Source organism: Podarcis tiliguerta, assembly GCF_965153285.1.
Source record: "Podarcis tiliguerta genome assembly, chromosome: 3".
Classification (NCBI taxonomy): Eukaryota; Metazoa; Chordata; class Lepidosauria; order Squamata; family Lacertidae; genus Podarcis; species Podarcis tiliguerta.
The window spans coordinates 59238856-59254252 of record NC_139536.1 but is presented as its reverse complement, the minus strand read 5'-3'; the positions used below and the strand labels follow the sequence as shown (position 1 = coordinate 59254252).

General features: G+C 44.3%; 1 protein-coding gene across 1 annotated transcript; it reads right to left on the bottom strand.

The window, feature by feature from the left end:
- Positions 1-9988: 9988 nt before the first annotated feature.
- CITED2 (Cbp/p300 interacting transactivator with Glu/Asp rich carboxy-terminal domain 2) lies at positions 9989-13041 on the bottom strand. The gene is made up of 2 exons (XM_083435126.1): positions 12677-13041; positions 9989-11997 (listed from the first exon to the last, which is right to left on the bottom strand). Exon 2 carries the CDS (start codon positions 11988-11990, stop codon positions 11277-11279), a length of 714 nt encoding a protein of 237 aa, XP_083291252.1. The 5' UTR covers positions 11991-11997; positions 12677-13041; the 3' UTR covers positions 9989-11276.
- Between the last annotated feature and the right edge of the window lie 2356 nt (positions 13042-15397).

Below are 15397 nucleotides of genomic sequence, written 5' to 3'. Positions count from 1 at the left end.
GATGCTTTCTCCTTCTAAATAAGATGAGAAATCTAGGAAATAAGCCTTGAACTAACTAAGGATTGACCAAGAGTTACTATGGCTTTTTATGCTATATACCATACTTTTCCGTGTATAAGACACCCCCTAGTATCAGGACCCCCCAATTTTGGGGGGCTAAATTTTAAGAAAATGAGGGGAGATTGGCCAAGGTTGTTGACCCTTTCCCCCCATGCAGCTGTGGGCAGGAAACACTTCCTATATCGTTTCCCAGGCGTAGCGGCATAGGGTGAATTTGCACTCCCTCCAGTCATCTGGTTTGCAGGAGCATAACCTCCCCCGATGCCACCACACACAGGAAACGATCCAGGGAGTGCTTACTGTGTGCAGCGGCATCAGGTGAATTTGCGCTCCTGCCAAAGAGCTGGCTGGCGGCGCACAGCTTCTCTCCCCCCCAAAGCGGATGCGGGCAGAAAACACCCCCCAGATCACTCCCTGCTCACTGGGGCATCAGTGTTACTCTCTCTTCTTCGCAAACCTTTATTAGGTATTATAAGTATAAAGGTAAAGGGACCCCTGACCATTAGGTCCAGTCGTGGCCGACTCTGGGGTTGCGGTGCTTATCTCACTTTATTGGCCAAGGGAGCCAGTGTACAGCTTCCAGGTCATGTGGCCAGCATGACTAAGCCGCTTCTGGCAAACCAGAGCAGCGCACGGAAATGCCGTTTACCTTCTCGCCGGAGCGGTATCTATTTATCTACTTGCACTTTGACGTGCTTTCGAACTGCTAGGTGGGCAGGAGCAGGGACCGAGCAATGGGAGCTCACCCCATTGCGGGGATTCGAACCGCAAACCTTCTGATTGGCAAGCCCTAGGCTCTGGTTTAACCCACAGCGCCACCCGCATCCCTATTATAAGTATAATATTGCCTATTATAAGTATAGGCAATCATAAAACATCCATATAAAATGTACAAATAAACAGCCATGAAAAATATGTAATAATGATGATTTTCATTGGAATTTCTTCCTGATAAATAGTACCATTCACCACTCTGAGAGATGCTATTGACAAAAACTCAGCCACCCTTGCAGTTACTCTTATAGAACAGAGCAATAGGAAGATGGGGACAAAAGTAGAATTGGTTGGCTCCACCAGCCATTGTCTCTGACTCCACTTATTGTTGGGGTCCCTGCCTTCTCACCAGTCCAGATGTGCACCAGTCCCTTCTAGAAAACACTAAAGGAAAGAGAAAGTGGGATACTACCAATGATCTTCCAACCCAGAAGCTCTGGAGGACAAGACAACATCACAACCTTGTCCCATATCAAGGGACACAGATCTTATCCTACAAAGTTCTGAACATAGTGTTAATCTGACTTGGTCATCAATAGGAACCAGTACATTTTGCTAAGTGAGGTTTTGATAATATACATCTTTTGAATGTTCCAATCAGGTTTCTTTTATAACAGCTATTTCCCCAGTTTTCCACCATCAAATTACTGAAAAGGTTTTAATGAGCTGAACAGTTTCTTTGGCCTTCTTCTTCAGTACCCAGGTGGTGGAGGCCAACTATTGCAGAACCAATTAGGTGACACAGAAAACCTTTTAAATATGACAGATTTATTGCAAATAATGTTATTCTAAACCTATGTATAAAGTTGGATTTGTGTAAGAAAGCTGCTCCAAGGATCTGGAGGAATTCCCCACTGGCTCTGGATTTAAGAGTTTTGAAATTTCCCAAGTCTTTCAAGGTGGGTGGGAATTAATTATTATGGTTTCATTTATGCAGCACTCTGCGCTATTCAAGTAAGTTAGCGAGTGAGTCTGTAGGAAGTGAGTGAGTGAATATGTGAGTGTATCCCTTGGGTAAGGCATGTAATCATTAAGTCACAGATACAACCCACAGATGCACTGATATTATTATTATTATTATTATTATTATGAAAAATCTAGGAAATAAGCCTTGAACTGACTAAGGCTTGACCAAGAGTTACTATGGCTTAGTACTATGTAAATAAATCAAAACATGAGTTTTAAATTGCAATCCTATACTCTTTTAACCTGTTAGCAATCCTTAGTGAGCTCAGCAGGGCTTTCTTCTGAGTAGATCTGCATACACTTACTGAGGGTAATTTCAGTGTATATCAGGCACCCCCAACCTTCGGCCCTCCAGATGTTTTGGACTACAATTCCCATCATCCCTGACCACTGGTCCTGTTAACTAGGGATCATGGGAGTTGTAGGCCAAAACATCTGGAGGGCCGAAGGTTGGGGGAGCCTGGTGTGTATCATCAATCAAAGCTGAAGGAGCCAGATTCATACCCAGTGAAAGCAAATCTATCCATCCACATTTCTAGTGCAACCTTTCTCAGCGTGGAATATGCAGGATTATCTGGTTTTTAAGTATCTCAAAACAGCCATGTGAGTTGGGCAAACTGAAAGGTCGCTTGATAACCTTCATGAATTAGCAGGGATTTAAACCTAGATTTCCAAGCCTATTCCAAGCCATAACCTATGATAATTACCGGTACAAGAGACACTGTAGATTGTATTTTATTCAGAATTAGGAATAATTTTGCGCCCTAAATGCAGCAGAGGTTTTCGAAAGAAATCAGATAATAGAAGGGTTGTATAACTGTCACCTACATTGTTTGGATACATTTATTGAATTATGTGGTTTAAAATGCAGAATTATTTTTATGATGGTTAGTAGTATAGTTAGATTCCGAATGTGGAATTTCTCTCCTCCTTAACCATGATCTGCAGCCAAGAACAAACCTGGGCTATAGACTGTGGTGAAGGAGTGGAATTTTCCAACTTTTAAAACAGAAGGACTTCTAATATTTATTGATTTGTTAAATTTATAACCCGTCTGTCAGGGGTTCAGGAGCAGAGGCACAGGATAAGGAGGAAATGGAGAGTGAAGGGGAGGAGTCCGAAGGAAATGTCAGCGATGACAGCGATCCGAGGTCTCTGAGTCTTTCCAGTGAATCGGACGATTCACAGAAAGGAGCTCCCATGGTCAGGGCAAGGGGAGTGCCCAGGGGGACACCTCGGGAAGAAGGGGGGAGAGGGGACTCAGAGAGTAGCAGTTGGAAATCAGGGCCCACGTCCCCCCCAGAGTGCAGTAGGGGGGAGGAGTCCCAGGCATCGGGATCAGGTGGAGCGCTGCCAGCGGGAGAACGTGAGGCAGGATTGACCACACCTCCGTCGGGGAGTGAGGAAACGGTCATCAGGAAAGTTAAACGCGCGCGCGCGCCAAGTTCAAATGTACAGGAGGGAGGCACAGTGGGCAGCCCGGGAAGAGAGCCAGGTCCTAAAGCCCGCCGAAGAGAGAGGGAGGAGTCAGGGGGGTCATCGTCAGCCTCAGAGGAATCCAGGGAGACAGGGGCCCCGGAGGGCAGCAGGACCCAGAGGAGAAAGAAGAGGTGGAGTAAAGCCAGAGTCTTAAACTGGTGTACAGGGGGCGGGGACTCAGATGGAGCTTCGCCGGTCTAAAGTCTAGACGTAGAGCTGGAGCTCTGCGGCGTGGAAATGGAAACTGTACTTCAATAAAGACTTTTGTACATAAATACCAGCCAGCGTTGGTCCTCTGTGAGCTGGGACCAGGAGCCAGCCCTGACACCGTCTTTCCTCCCAAAGCAGCTCAGGGGGGCAAATGCACAAGGGATAAAGTGAAACATCTAAAAGCGATTCTGATACAGATGCAAAGTGGGAAACAGCTTTACTTAGAAGGCTTTTTGGAAGAGGAAGGTCTTCAGGAAGGTGCTGAAAAGGCAACAGAAACGGCACCTGTCTAATATTTAAGGGGAGGGGATTCCTACTCTAAAAACCCAATTCCAATCTTGCGTGGAATGAATGTCCTGATAAGGCACTCACCTGCAGTGCATAGGGATGGATTAGCCGTATAAGAGGCGAGACAAGCTTTTAGCTATCCTGGTTCAAAGCAGTATAGGGCTTTATACACCAGAACCAGCACCTTTATCTTAGCCCTGTAGTTAACTGGGAGCCAGTGCAATTCTTGCAGCAGCAGTATAACATGGTAGTAATATCCTGCTCTGGTGAGCAGTCAAGTCCCTGCATTTTGCACTAGCTGCAGTTTCTGGATCACCCTCAAGGGCAGCCCCACACAGTGTGCATTGCAGTAATCCAACCTGGAGGTTACCCATGCATTGCTACCCTGGTCATCAAGGCAGCCTCAGCATGGCTGTTGAAATCATCCAGAACCATTGTTCTGGGCACTTCCAACAGCACACCTGTCACCAAAGAGTCATTTCTATGCAGAGAGGAAAGGTTAAAATGTTTGTGGGTTTCTTTTAAAGCCATTCCCAAATGAGGGGTGTGTGTGGAATTACTGGCGGAAGACTAAATTTGATTGCAGATCTACCTGCTTTTCTGACCATCAGTTCATTTTAGAAACCTATCACAAGAGCGTCTGCCTTCCACACAGGTGCGTTAACAGTGGAAGAGGCTGAAAAGCATTTTTAAATAGCACAGGTAAAATTGGGCAGAGCAGGACATTGCAGCACAAATTGAGGCTTGTACAGTGGTACCTCAGGTTACAGACGCTTCAGGTTACAGACTCCGCTAACCCAGAAATAGTACCTCGTGTTAAGAACTTTGCTTCAGGATGAGAACAGAAATCATGCTCTAGCAATGCGGCAGCAGTGGGAGGCCCCATTAGCTAAAGTGGTGCTTCAGGTTAAGAACTGCTTCAGGTTAAGAACGGACCTCCAGAACGAATTAAGTTCTTAACCCGAGGTACCACTGTATTAGAAATCAATCTACAAACAACTTAGAATCCAAAGTGCACAGAGTGCCAGCTACATCTAGTGGCTGCAGGTAGGTTACTGCAAATTTCCCACAGGCACGGCCATGGCCTGTCATCTATCATGTTAAATTACTCCTATTTCATTTGAACTATGTAAAACTCGACTTGAGATCAAAGATACTCTGGATTTAATGTCCCAAGAACTCATGAAATCTCGTCGACATATGTGTATGATGCTTTAGACTCTATTTTAAAAGGGGTCACGCTTGACTGACAGTCTTGGCAACTGTTGGGAAAAGCCGCAGCTTTTAATGAACATCCACTGCAGTGAGAGAAAACCAGCCACGGAATGGTTAATATACCAATGAACAAAAAGCTAAGTGGCATCCCGAGTTGCCTGCCTAGTTTCTCTTTCCCTTGCTTGTTTTTGTTATATCTAGAAACTCCTGGTACTGCTAAGTAAAATATTCTGTTTAAAATATGCTGTTGTGTCTGTCTTTGATGTGGTGAAACAAAAAGCTAAACTGCAGCAATAGGATTCGACTTTCAAAAATGACAGGTGTTAAGAAAAGCAGTTGTAGCCACTAAGAACGGAGCTAACCCTTATAAGTCATACCCCTTCATTTACATACGCTTGCCCCTTGGTCATGGAAGTGTTTGGCATTACACGGAAAAGGATGGTTGGTTCAACAGGTGAATGAATATAAGAGATAAATTTAATGAATCCAATGTGCGTAAACTTGGTTAGCTTTAACACTAACAAAAGAACAATCACATGGGACCCCCAATCCAAAACACGCTCCTTACTTAAATGGAGCCCTCACATTGGTTTCCTGCTGAAAATCTCCTCCCCAATTTATATTTGCCTCAGAGGTGCCCTTTGAGGCCAGATAGCGGTGGGGAAAGTTGTTTCTCAGCAAGAAACAGATGGGGGCCTCCAACACGGGCCATTCTGGAGCGGGTCCCCACTTGGCTCATTTCCCATCAGTATAAAGCCCTGGAGGCCAAATGACATGAACAGCATGTTTAGGACTGGCCACACCTCTTAAAAGCATACGAAGGGCTTGCTGGATGAAGCCAACTTCTACTCCAGCATCACAGGGGTCAGTCAGATGCCTGGGAGAAACTCACAAGCAAAAGGGCTCTCTCCCCTCCTGCAGTTTCCGGCAACTGGTATTCAGAAGAATTACTGCCTCCGACCATGGAGACAGAGCACTGCCTTCATCATGGCTAGTAGCCATTGATTGACACATCCTCCCTGGATTTAGCTAATCCTTTTTTATAGTTATCAAAGTTGGTGACTATCACTGCCTCTTGTGTGAACAAGCACCATAATTTAACTATGCAAGAGCTGAGGGATGTCCCTGGTGGTGGGGCAGGCGGAGGGAGGGATGGAAGGGGGGAAAGGGGGGGAAAACAATGTATGTGATTATATGGTTTGATAATTTGTTATGTTGAAATTGCTTAATAAAAATACTTTAAAAAATACTTTGAAGAAAACAACTATGCAAGGGGCATACTGTCCTGAAACTTCCAACATTTAGCTTCTATGGACGTCTACGGATTCTAGCCTTATGTGTGGGGGGGGGACTTTTCTCAGTCTGCTTTCTCCATGCCATGCATCATTTTATAAACTTATATCACCTTACCTGCAACTCACCATTTCTCTATACTGAAAAGTCCCAAATGTTGTCACCTTTCCTCATGGGGGGGTTGATCCATCCACTTGATTATTTAATTGGCCCACTTCTCAACTTTTTCTCCAACTTTACAACATGCTTTTCGATGTGAGGCAACCAGAACTATAAACGGTATTCCAAATGAGGTCACGTCATAGATTTGCATAATGGCAGTATGATATTGGCAGTTTTATTTTCAATTCCTTTTCTGATAATCCCTAGCATGGGGACCTTGATGCAGATTGGGAGCCTGGCCCAGGGAGAAAGGGTTTTAAAAAACAACAACCCTGCTTCTGTGCTGCAGTCCCAAATCTAGATCACAGCTGCTTTTGTTAAAAAAAGAAAGAAGCATGGTTGCTCCTAAGCATGCTATTACTGCACTGGGTCATTTGGCTTTGAGTTAGTATATAAACCCCAATTTCCAGATTCAAAGTGCTCTGGGCTAAATCTACTGCACCAAAAGAACTGAAACTTTTTAAAAATTTAGTATAGGGGTCAACTAATCCAGGAGTACATTGAAAGGTAAATGTCACATTGGCCGGAATAATTTCTTCTCTCTCAGGCCCCGTTTTCCACACAATTACCGTAGTCTAGTTAGGTATTTGCCTAACATCTCTATATGGCTCCTTTTGTGTGGAGGATGGGGAGAAAGGAATTCTTTTCATTGAATTCCGCTCTACATTCCACAAGGTGGCACCAACGCCTAATATATTCAGGCATGAAGACGAGTGTTTACATTTCAAAGCTGACCACCCATAACAGATTAGCGGATTAATATTTTGCTCTAAAGGATCTGGCCTTTACTGTTGACATCAATTTATGTGCCGCGTAGGCTTTTGCAGTTGTAAAAGTCATCCAGACTATAAACTGCACAATAGATGTCACCTTCTTCTTAGTGTGCCTCCCTTGAGCACCTCATAAACAGCTGTGAGGAGCTAACTGTTCTTGCCAGCTGCATCGCAGCAGCGAGACGTCTTTCTCAGCACCAGCAAAAGTGGCTGTCACCGCTCGCCGCAAGAGAGCGACGCTGTTTTATTATTCATCAGCACCTATTTTCTTAACAAGTGTCTCTTGTGCTGCTTCTGCACACGGCTTATCGTTGATCTCCATTGCAAATAAAGCGCCGTGTCTATTTATGGCCAAGGCTTAAAGAACAGTAGAGCTCATGTACCATATGAGAACTTTTTGAAAAAGAGCCAAAGTACAGAGGTCAAGTTTCCTGTGCTATAAGCAACTTAAACAGGAACGTAACACTCTTTCCCCTAGCCTAGTTTGCAAAATAATCTGGCAATGGCTGGCAAACTAGGTCACTGCTCACATCATAATTATACACTTTGGTCTAGTGTAAATAAGTGGTTTAAAGTTATTATTATTTTTATTATTAGAGAAAGTTACAGAAAATATTATGGAGCAGCTTGGACCTGATCTGTTCTGCCAGAAGTTGAGGAGTCAAGCTCTGACGCTTCCCAAACTTCAGCTCAGAGACAGGGTTCAGGAAAATGTTTGCAAAACATTGCTTTTCAGCTGTATGTGAACCTGTGTTGTGACTTTATATACTGTTACAAAACAAACATTAGAGTAATCCAACTCCCAGTATATTTTAAGCTTCTCTAGGAGCTTAGGGTTGCTTTATATGGAAAGATCTGTGAAGGTTGCAATTCTAAAAGCAGTGAATGGAATTTACTACCAAGTAATTGTACACAGGATTCTGCTGTAGGTGTACCTTTGAACTGTCATAATATCATAGGGAAACTCAAAAGAGCCAATATTGGCTATAACTCCCTATCAAATGTACACTCACTGGAAAAATCTGAGCTTGTGGCCGTGTAATACGTGAAATTGCTCTCCCTTTAAATAAATTTACAAAAACCCTAAATATTTTTTGAAAAAAACACTTGATAGCAGAGTTTGACAGCTTCGTAGCACCTGATAAACTGAAACTTATTATGCAGTTTGCTGCATGTAAACAAGAACTTTTTCCTTGTATGATCAAGAGATGCCAATTATTGAAGGATCTCCTACCTAAAGAAATACGTAGACATAACTTTATAGTTCTTTGCTCTATCAGTCACCAAAGAAAGCAGAACTATCCCATGAAGTTTATGCAGAGTATTTAAATTACAATAGTACACCTTCTAGTTTAAAAACATGTTGTTAAGTAATGTTAGGCCCCTAAGTTGCTTTATTAGCCAGGCAACTATTTTTTAGAAGTATAGAATGTCAGACATCTTGGATCCACACACTTTCCTAGCCAAATACCCCAAGCCATCCAGGTCAAAACTTGACCTCTGTTAAGTCTAAGTCAAAGATGCAGATTAGAGAGCCTTAAAATAAACTGATGCAAGGTTTCAACACAGCTATACCTGTATTCCTGTAAATAACACATGCAGACAAAAATATAAAATCCTAATGTAATGGTAAGATGGCTGGAAGCAATTACTGCTTGAAACCAAGCATTCACAACCCCAAATATTGATTATTTGCTTATGTCAATGCCCTTGTTCTCAGTTGCCCTTGCCATCCCATATTCAATGATTTTGTTGATGCACAAGCATAAACCATAGGGAATTTTTTGAATTATCTTCATATGGAAGACTTAGAAGAACCAAAGTAAGTTCTAGTCCAGTTGTTCTCTCCCTCAAGCCACAACCACCTGATCTTTCACCACCACCTCCCCCCTCTATAGGAACCTATCCCAAGGCCACATGGCAGAGAACAGGTGCAGAGCACCTGGAAAGAAAAAAATGTTGATAGGCGACAAAGGCAAGCCTTGTGTTACAACAGAAAAAGTACAGAAACCAAGACACACCCCCAAGCTGACTGCCACAGATCTAGATGCAGTAATAAGAATGGTTGGCCAGCTAACCTTTTTCTATTTTTTTCTATTTTATAAACATGGTACAAGAGAGTTCAAACCCAACAATTATTGTTCCCAGAAGGTTTTCCCACATGGAGTCTTGAACCATGACATGCCACCATATCTGAATTGGAAGTTACTATGAGATAGGGGGACAGGTCTAAACTTGTTGCATGTATTTCAGTGTTATTCTACAAGAGAGTTTGGTGAATGATGGGTCAGGTCCGCGCATTCAATTGCTGTGACCTTGTAAAAAAAATATGTGATTAAATCTATTGTCAAAGACACCACCTCCTTTACTCGTATTACTATTGAAATGGCATTTCACCTGATCCTAGCTATTGTTGGGGGGGAAATAGTGCCTACTCTTGCCTTAATGTATATACACAGTTTCTGCTCTTCTATGCCAAAATGTGGAAGTTATTCATTTTTGGTGTCAGGATTCACCTTCTAGACAGTAAGACTTGTTTAACTTTGCCCAATGAAAACATTTCCCACCAAAGTTCTCCTTCTCTTCTTTCTGCCTTCTTTCTGCCCAGTGAAAACTCATGGAATGCAAGGGTTTTTTTTGGTTATCATTTGCTAACAGCGTTAGATGCTAAAGAGGGAACAAAACCTGTCTTTTGTTGAACCCTTCTGCATGACAGCAAATATATTTACGTGAAGAATCAAGTCTTATGGATAAGATAAGTGAGAGTATTTATAAAATTAAAGTTTAATAGATAAATAGAATAAATACTTTTATGCATCATAATTCTGGACGACTACATTTAAAGCAAGTAAATTGGCAAATCACAAAGTTGTTGCCTCTTGGCAATTTCACTTTAGATAAAATCACACAGGCATGTTACAATGTTACTTATGAGACTGATGTCATAATTAGGCTTAAATCCTTTTAAAAAAAACTTTCTGCACTGATCATGACATATAGCATACAATGGTGTCATGTAGATTTTCTTTCAGAATGTTTCACACAACCCAACAGCTCAACAAGTTAAATGGGTTATATGTATCAAACATTTGTGAGGTGGAGAGGAGAAAAAAATAGAATTCTAAAGAAAAAAATTTGGTAACTGGTGTCTAGAAAAAATTAAAGCAGGTAACTTTTTTTTATTGACATTGGCAAATTAAAATAGAATAAATTAACAAGTATGTTCTCAAAATAATTGTACAAAAATACTGTCAAATTTCCTAAAAAGCTTTCAACACAGTAGTTTGCCCCCCCTGTACTGAATAAACTATGTAAGCACAATGCCAAAATGAAAATATGCTGACGATAGAACCAGAATAAAATAAAATCCTATGAAATGCTTTCCCCAACAACTAGACACCATTCCATTCACACTATATTATTGTCTGTACAGATTGGGGGGTAGGGAGGAAAGAAAGGGAGCAGGCAGCAGAGTTTAAGTAACAGTACTATTTTTCCTGATCAGAGAGGGTTTGGCCCACATTTGTTAAGCTTCCAGTTCAGCAGACTAAAAAAAAAAAAAAAATAGTTTCACTGCAAATGCATAGTTAAAAACAAAGCAAGAGGGCAGTATTTGTGCAGGAATCTACCCTGAAGTTCATGCAACCAACTAATGCAAGATTTTTGTCCTTCAACTCAGAATTTGAATGCAGTTTTCAGTCATCTGAAATGATAGCCTATAGAAAATCCACAATATTAAGCACTTTGCCAATATTCATATCTAACAGTTGAAATAATTGGTATGTTGCCAGTGAAGAAATTATAGCTGAGGAATTACTAAAAAAGACTGAATCAGTTAAAATTATTATAGGGAAGGGGAGGGCATAATGGAGTGTCCACGTTTAAGAAGAAGAAAAAAGTGGCAGCAAATTTAAAAGGGGGGAAACAATTATACAAGCTTATAGTTTACTCTGCTTCCCAGATACTTGAGCTCCTAAAAGCCTTTGAAATACTGTGTCTAGAGGGAATGTTTTCATTCATACAGATAAAAAAAGTCAAATCTTGTTTGGCAAGAAGTCAGCAGCTCACTCTGCTGGACTGCTGTTTGCAAACGAAGTCCGTCATGAAATCAAACTCGTTCTGTCCCAACCACAGCTCGGGAAGCTCCTTGATGCGATCCAAGCCCATTTCTATGACTAAGGACATAAGCACCTCCTCGTCGATGAAGTCAGTGTCTATGACATTGGGAGGCAGCATTGCTGCAGGGACGTGGGGCACAGAGGCCGGCACGCCACTGCCTCCGCCGCTGCTGCCTCCGCCGTGCTTTGGGTTGCAGTCTCTGAAATGCTGGGTGGCTCCGTTGAGCTGGTGGCTGGCAGGGTGCAAGTCCGGCATGTAGTGGTTGTGAGGGTACGGGTGGTGGCTGAAGTACTGGTTGTTGAGCTTCTGCAGCTGCATGCTGGCCGTCAAGGGCCCCCCCTGGGTGGCAACCGTAGGAGCCATGAACTGGGAATTGTTAAACCTCGCCGTCGGAGGCAGGGTGCTGGGAGGGTGCCCCCCGTTCACGTTCCCCGGCCCCATGGCGTGCCGGATCCCACTGTTTGCATTCATATTTCCACCTCCGTAATGTATATGGTCGCTCATCAAGGCACTGAAGGCATGTTGCTGCTGCTGCTGGTGGTGGTGGGTGGGAAACTGACCCATTCCCATTCGATGCGCTGGGTGGTGATGAAGCCCATTGGTTCCGTCGGGGAAGCGCCCGTGGTTCATGGCCATCATGTGGTCTGCCATTTCCAGCCTTTAAAAGTTAATGTTTACAGAGAGAGAGAGAAAGAAAGAGATAAACATTGGGTGTGCGTGCGCGCTTGCCAGCAACCAGCGCCGCTTTTCTCACTAAACTGCCTTTCTCCTTAGGAAACCGTCTGCAGGGTAATGACGCCTCGCGGCACGAATTCTACCCCGGACAGGTCCTTCCCTCCTGACAGCAATGTTTCCTTACAGTTCTCAGGCGGCTCTGGGTTTCTTTTCTCCAGCCTGCAATAGGCAGGAAGGCACCTTGTAAAAGGGGAAGGATACAGCCGCCTATCCCTCCCACCGCAACTCGTGCACACCCCGGAGCTAAATGAGCGTGCACACCATCAACAATCCCCCTTCCTCCCAACCAGAATTCATTTGCCTCCAACCGCGTACGTTTCTTTTATTTAAATTTTTTTTTTAGCATGCCCTTGCACAAAACGGCTTACATAAGGCAGGCAGAGCGGCGCGCGACCTTCTCCCTTTCTCCTTGTCAAGAGCAACTTTGGGGATTTAAAGTCTGCAAGGGTTGTTTGCAATCCGAGAAGAAGTGGATTGAGGGGTCCTGCTGAAAATGCACTCCTTGGCCCCCTCTCCCCTCCAAACATCCCCATTGATCGCATTGCAGGAAGAAGCCCCCCCCCCCCGTCAAAAAAGAGACCCCCACTTTGCGCGCCACTCACCTCACGCCCTCTGTCTTGTTTGCTCCAAACGTGTTGCTAAAATCAGTCAGTAAAGATCTCCCAGCATAGAGCAAGCGGTTGTCTTTTCCCCTCCTCTGTGCTCGCGTAAGTGGAGTATAATCTTTATATTATTGCTATTCCTGCTGCTGCTGCTGCTGCATAAACCAGTCTCAGAGCCGCTGCTTTCCCTCCTCGGCGCGTTTCTCATCAGCACTTGCCAACAATGAGCTGTATTTCCTACCCAGCTTTGGCCACAGCTAATATAGGATTTCAAAAGGGAGGAGCGAAAGCCTTCACAGGCAACCAGAAGTAAAACCTGGAGCAGGCGAAGAAGGGGGGGAGAAAACCCAACAAGCCAGGCGGAACTGGAAGGAATCCAAAGAATCCTGTTCCTTCTGCCTGAGTGACACGTGGGTTTGCTGATGTCCTCCGGTCGGCGCGCTTTGCTAAGGACCTCCATTTCACAGATCTCGGAAATGGATCGGGGGGCTGCCGGGGGGCAAGAGCGATGAGAGGGAACAGGAACCCTGGCCGCGGCGAGAGCCATCGCTCACCATTATGGATGGAGCGGCACTTCGTGTTCAGCCGCGATCTGTTTACATCCCTTCCCTCGCCCTGATCTATCACGCTATTAGGGTGCTGGCTGTCGTACATTCCCAGCGTGGACGTTTATTGCAGGGCTATTCGATATGGGTATTATTATTATTATTATTATTAGCCATCTGTATATAATGTCACCGTCCTTCCCCAGTCCTGGAGAGAGGCAACTCTGAAGCCCTTGCATTTTCACAGAAAGCTGGCCCCCTTCTTTATCTTCCCACAATGGCTGCGCTCCCTTCCAGCACGTGGTAACAGGGAGGGCTCTTCAATAGGGCTACTTTCGAGCAAGGGCTAACTTATTCCCAGCCTTTCCCCTTTGCCTACTGCACAGGCATACTGGTGTGGTGTGTTGCGCCCGCGCAAGCACACCCGCACAAAAAGAGCCTGCAGGATTCCTGGAGGAGCGCGTCCTCCGGGGCACGCACAACCAGATCCAAGCCACGCTTTCGAGGTGGCGCGCGGCTTCTCCGTGCACATTTTGCTGGTAGCTTTGGCACTCAAACGGAGGCGTCTCTGCTCTGCAAACAAATCCAGTGATCCTCGGCCCAGGCATCCCTCTCTCCGTTTTTTTTTTTTTTAGTAAACAAACATGAGCCACAGCAGTGTGTACTTGCCCTTACTTCGGGAGGTTGGGGCTAAAGGCGGCTCTGCAGGATTGACCGGCCTCCCGGTATCTACGGAGGCAATCGGTTTTGCAGTAAGCAAACACCCATGGCAGGTTTATATGGCTGTAAAAAGGAGGCTACGCGATAATTGCTCTGTGAATAAAGCACGTCCCACCCGCCCGCATGTTTTCTACATCTGTGGTGCTCGCGCCCTCTTGGAAGCGTTGCTTAGCAGGGTCAAGACAGTTGATAATACAGGGACGGAAGCCCATCTCTGGCAGACAACCTTGCGCGTCTCTCTCTCTCTCTCTCTCTCCCACACACCCACCCACCGACCCACCCACCCACCCCCACCCCACAGTGAACTTTAAATATTAACCCGCAAGTTTGAAACTTTACCACTTTCCCCCATGGGGAGCATGTCTGCACATTATCCCACAAAAACAACTCTAGAGCTGAGGATGGCTCACACTAAATGATCTGGGTTCGTTTGGGTCAGATCCTTGATAGGGTAGTATTGACTTGGACCTAAAGTATTGGTACAGATAATCCATAGTGTACTGATGTTTTTGTAGCTTCTTGAATACTAAGCAGAAGGACAGAATGGGGAGCAAAGTCCAGTATTGGTTCCCTTTGGATTATCCAAAAGTAATGAGGTGCACAATCATTCATCCACAATAGTACTGGAATATTCTTCTCTTGAGTACTTTTTTTTGGGGGGGGGGTGTTATTGGTTTGTTTCGTTCTTGATTTTATTATGCATTTTGCATTTTCAACACGTATTTTAATGCTGTGAACTGCCCTGAGATGTATGGATGAAGGTTGGTATACAAATTTAATAAATAATAATAAATAAATGCATCCTCAAGTATTGTGGCAGTTAGCAAAGGACGTCCTTCAAGGCACCATGCACCTTCCTATTTAATACTGCATTTGTTTGTTTAATGCAACTGCCGCACATCCTGCCTATTTCCTCCCCATTGTATCCTCACAATAAGCCTGTGGAGTAGGTTAGGCTGGGAGGCAGTAACTGAGCCAAGCTGAGCTTCATGTTTGAGTAGGGATTTGAAGCCAGATGGACTCCTAAGGTTGTCCCACCTAGGCATGTTGCCTTCTTGGGCTGTAATCTTACATACAAGGGTCAGCTAACACTAACACCCCCCCACCCCCATTCAAGCAAATAGACCAGCCAGGGGTGGGGGTGGGCTTCCAGCATTTTGCTTCCCATTACAGTGTTGTAATTTTCCCATGCCAAGGAGCCTCATCTTCTGGTGCTGTGCAGCTGCAAAGCAGTCTTAGGAATAAGTGTTCTTTCCTGTTTCCTGTGCTCTATGGCCTTCAAAGCAGTGTGGCCAAATGGTTAGAGTGATGGACAAGGACCTGGTTCAAGCTCACTGGATGACTGTCTTACAGCCTCACCCACCTAGCAGGGGTGTTTTAAGGATGACATAGGGAAAGGAAGAATGAAAATGGGGAATATTATAATAATATAATATTAATATAATATAATATAATT

Coding starts and splice junctions, on each gene's coding strand:
- CITED2 (XM_083435126.1), bottom strand. CDS start 11,990: ATGGCAGACCACATGATGGCCATGAACCACGGGCGCTTCCCCGACGGA.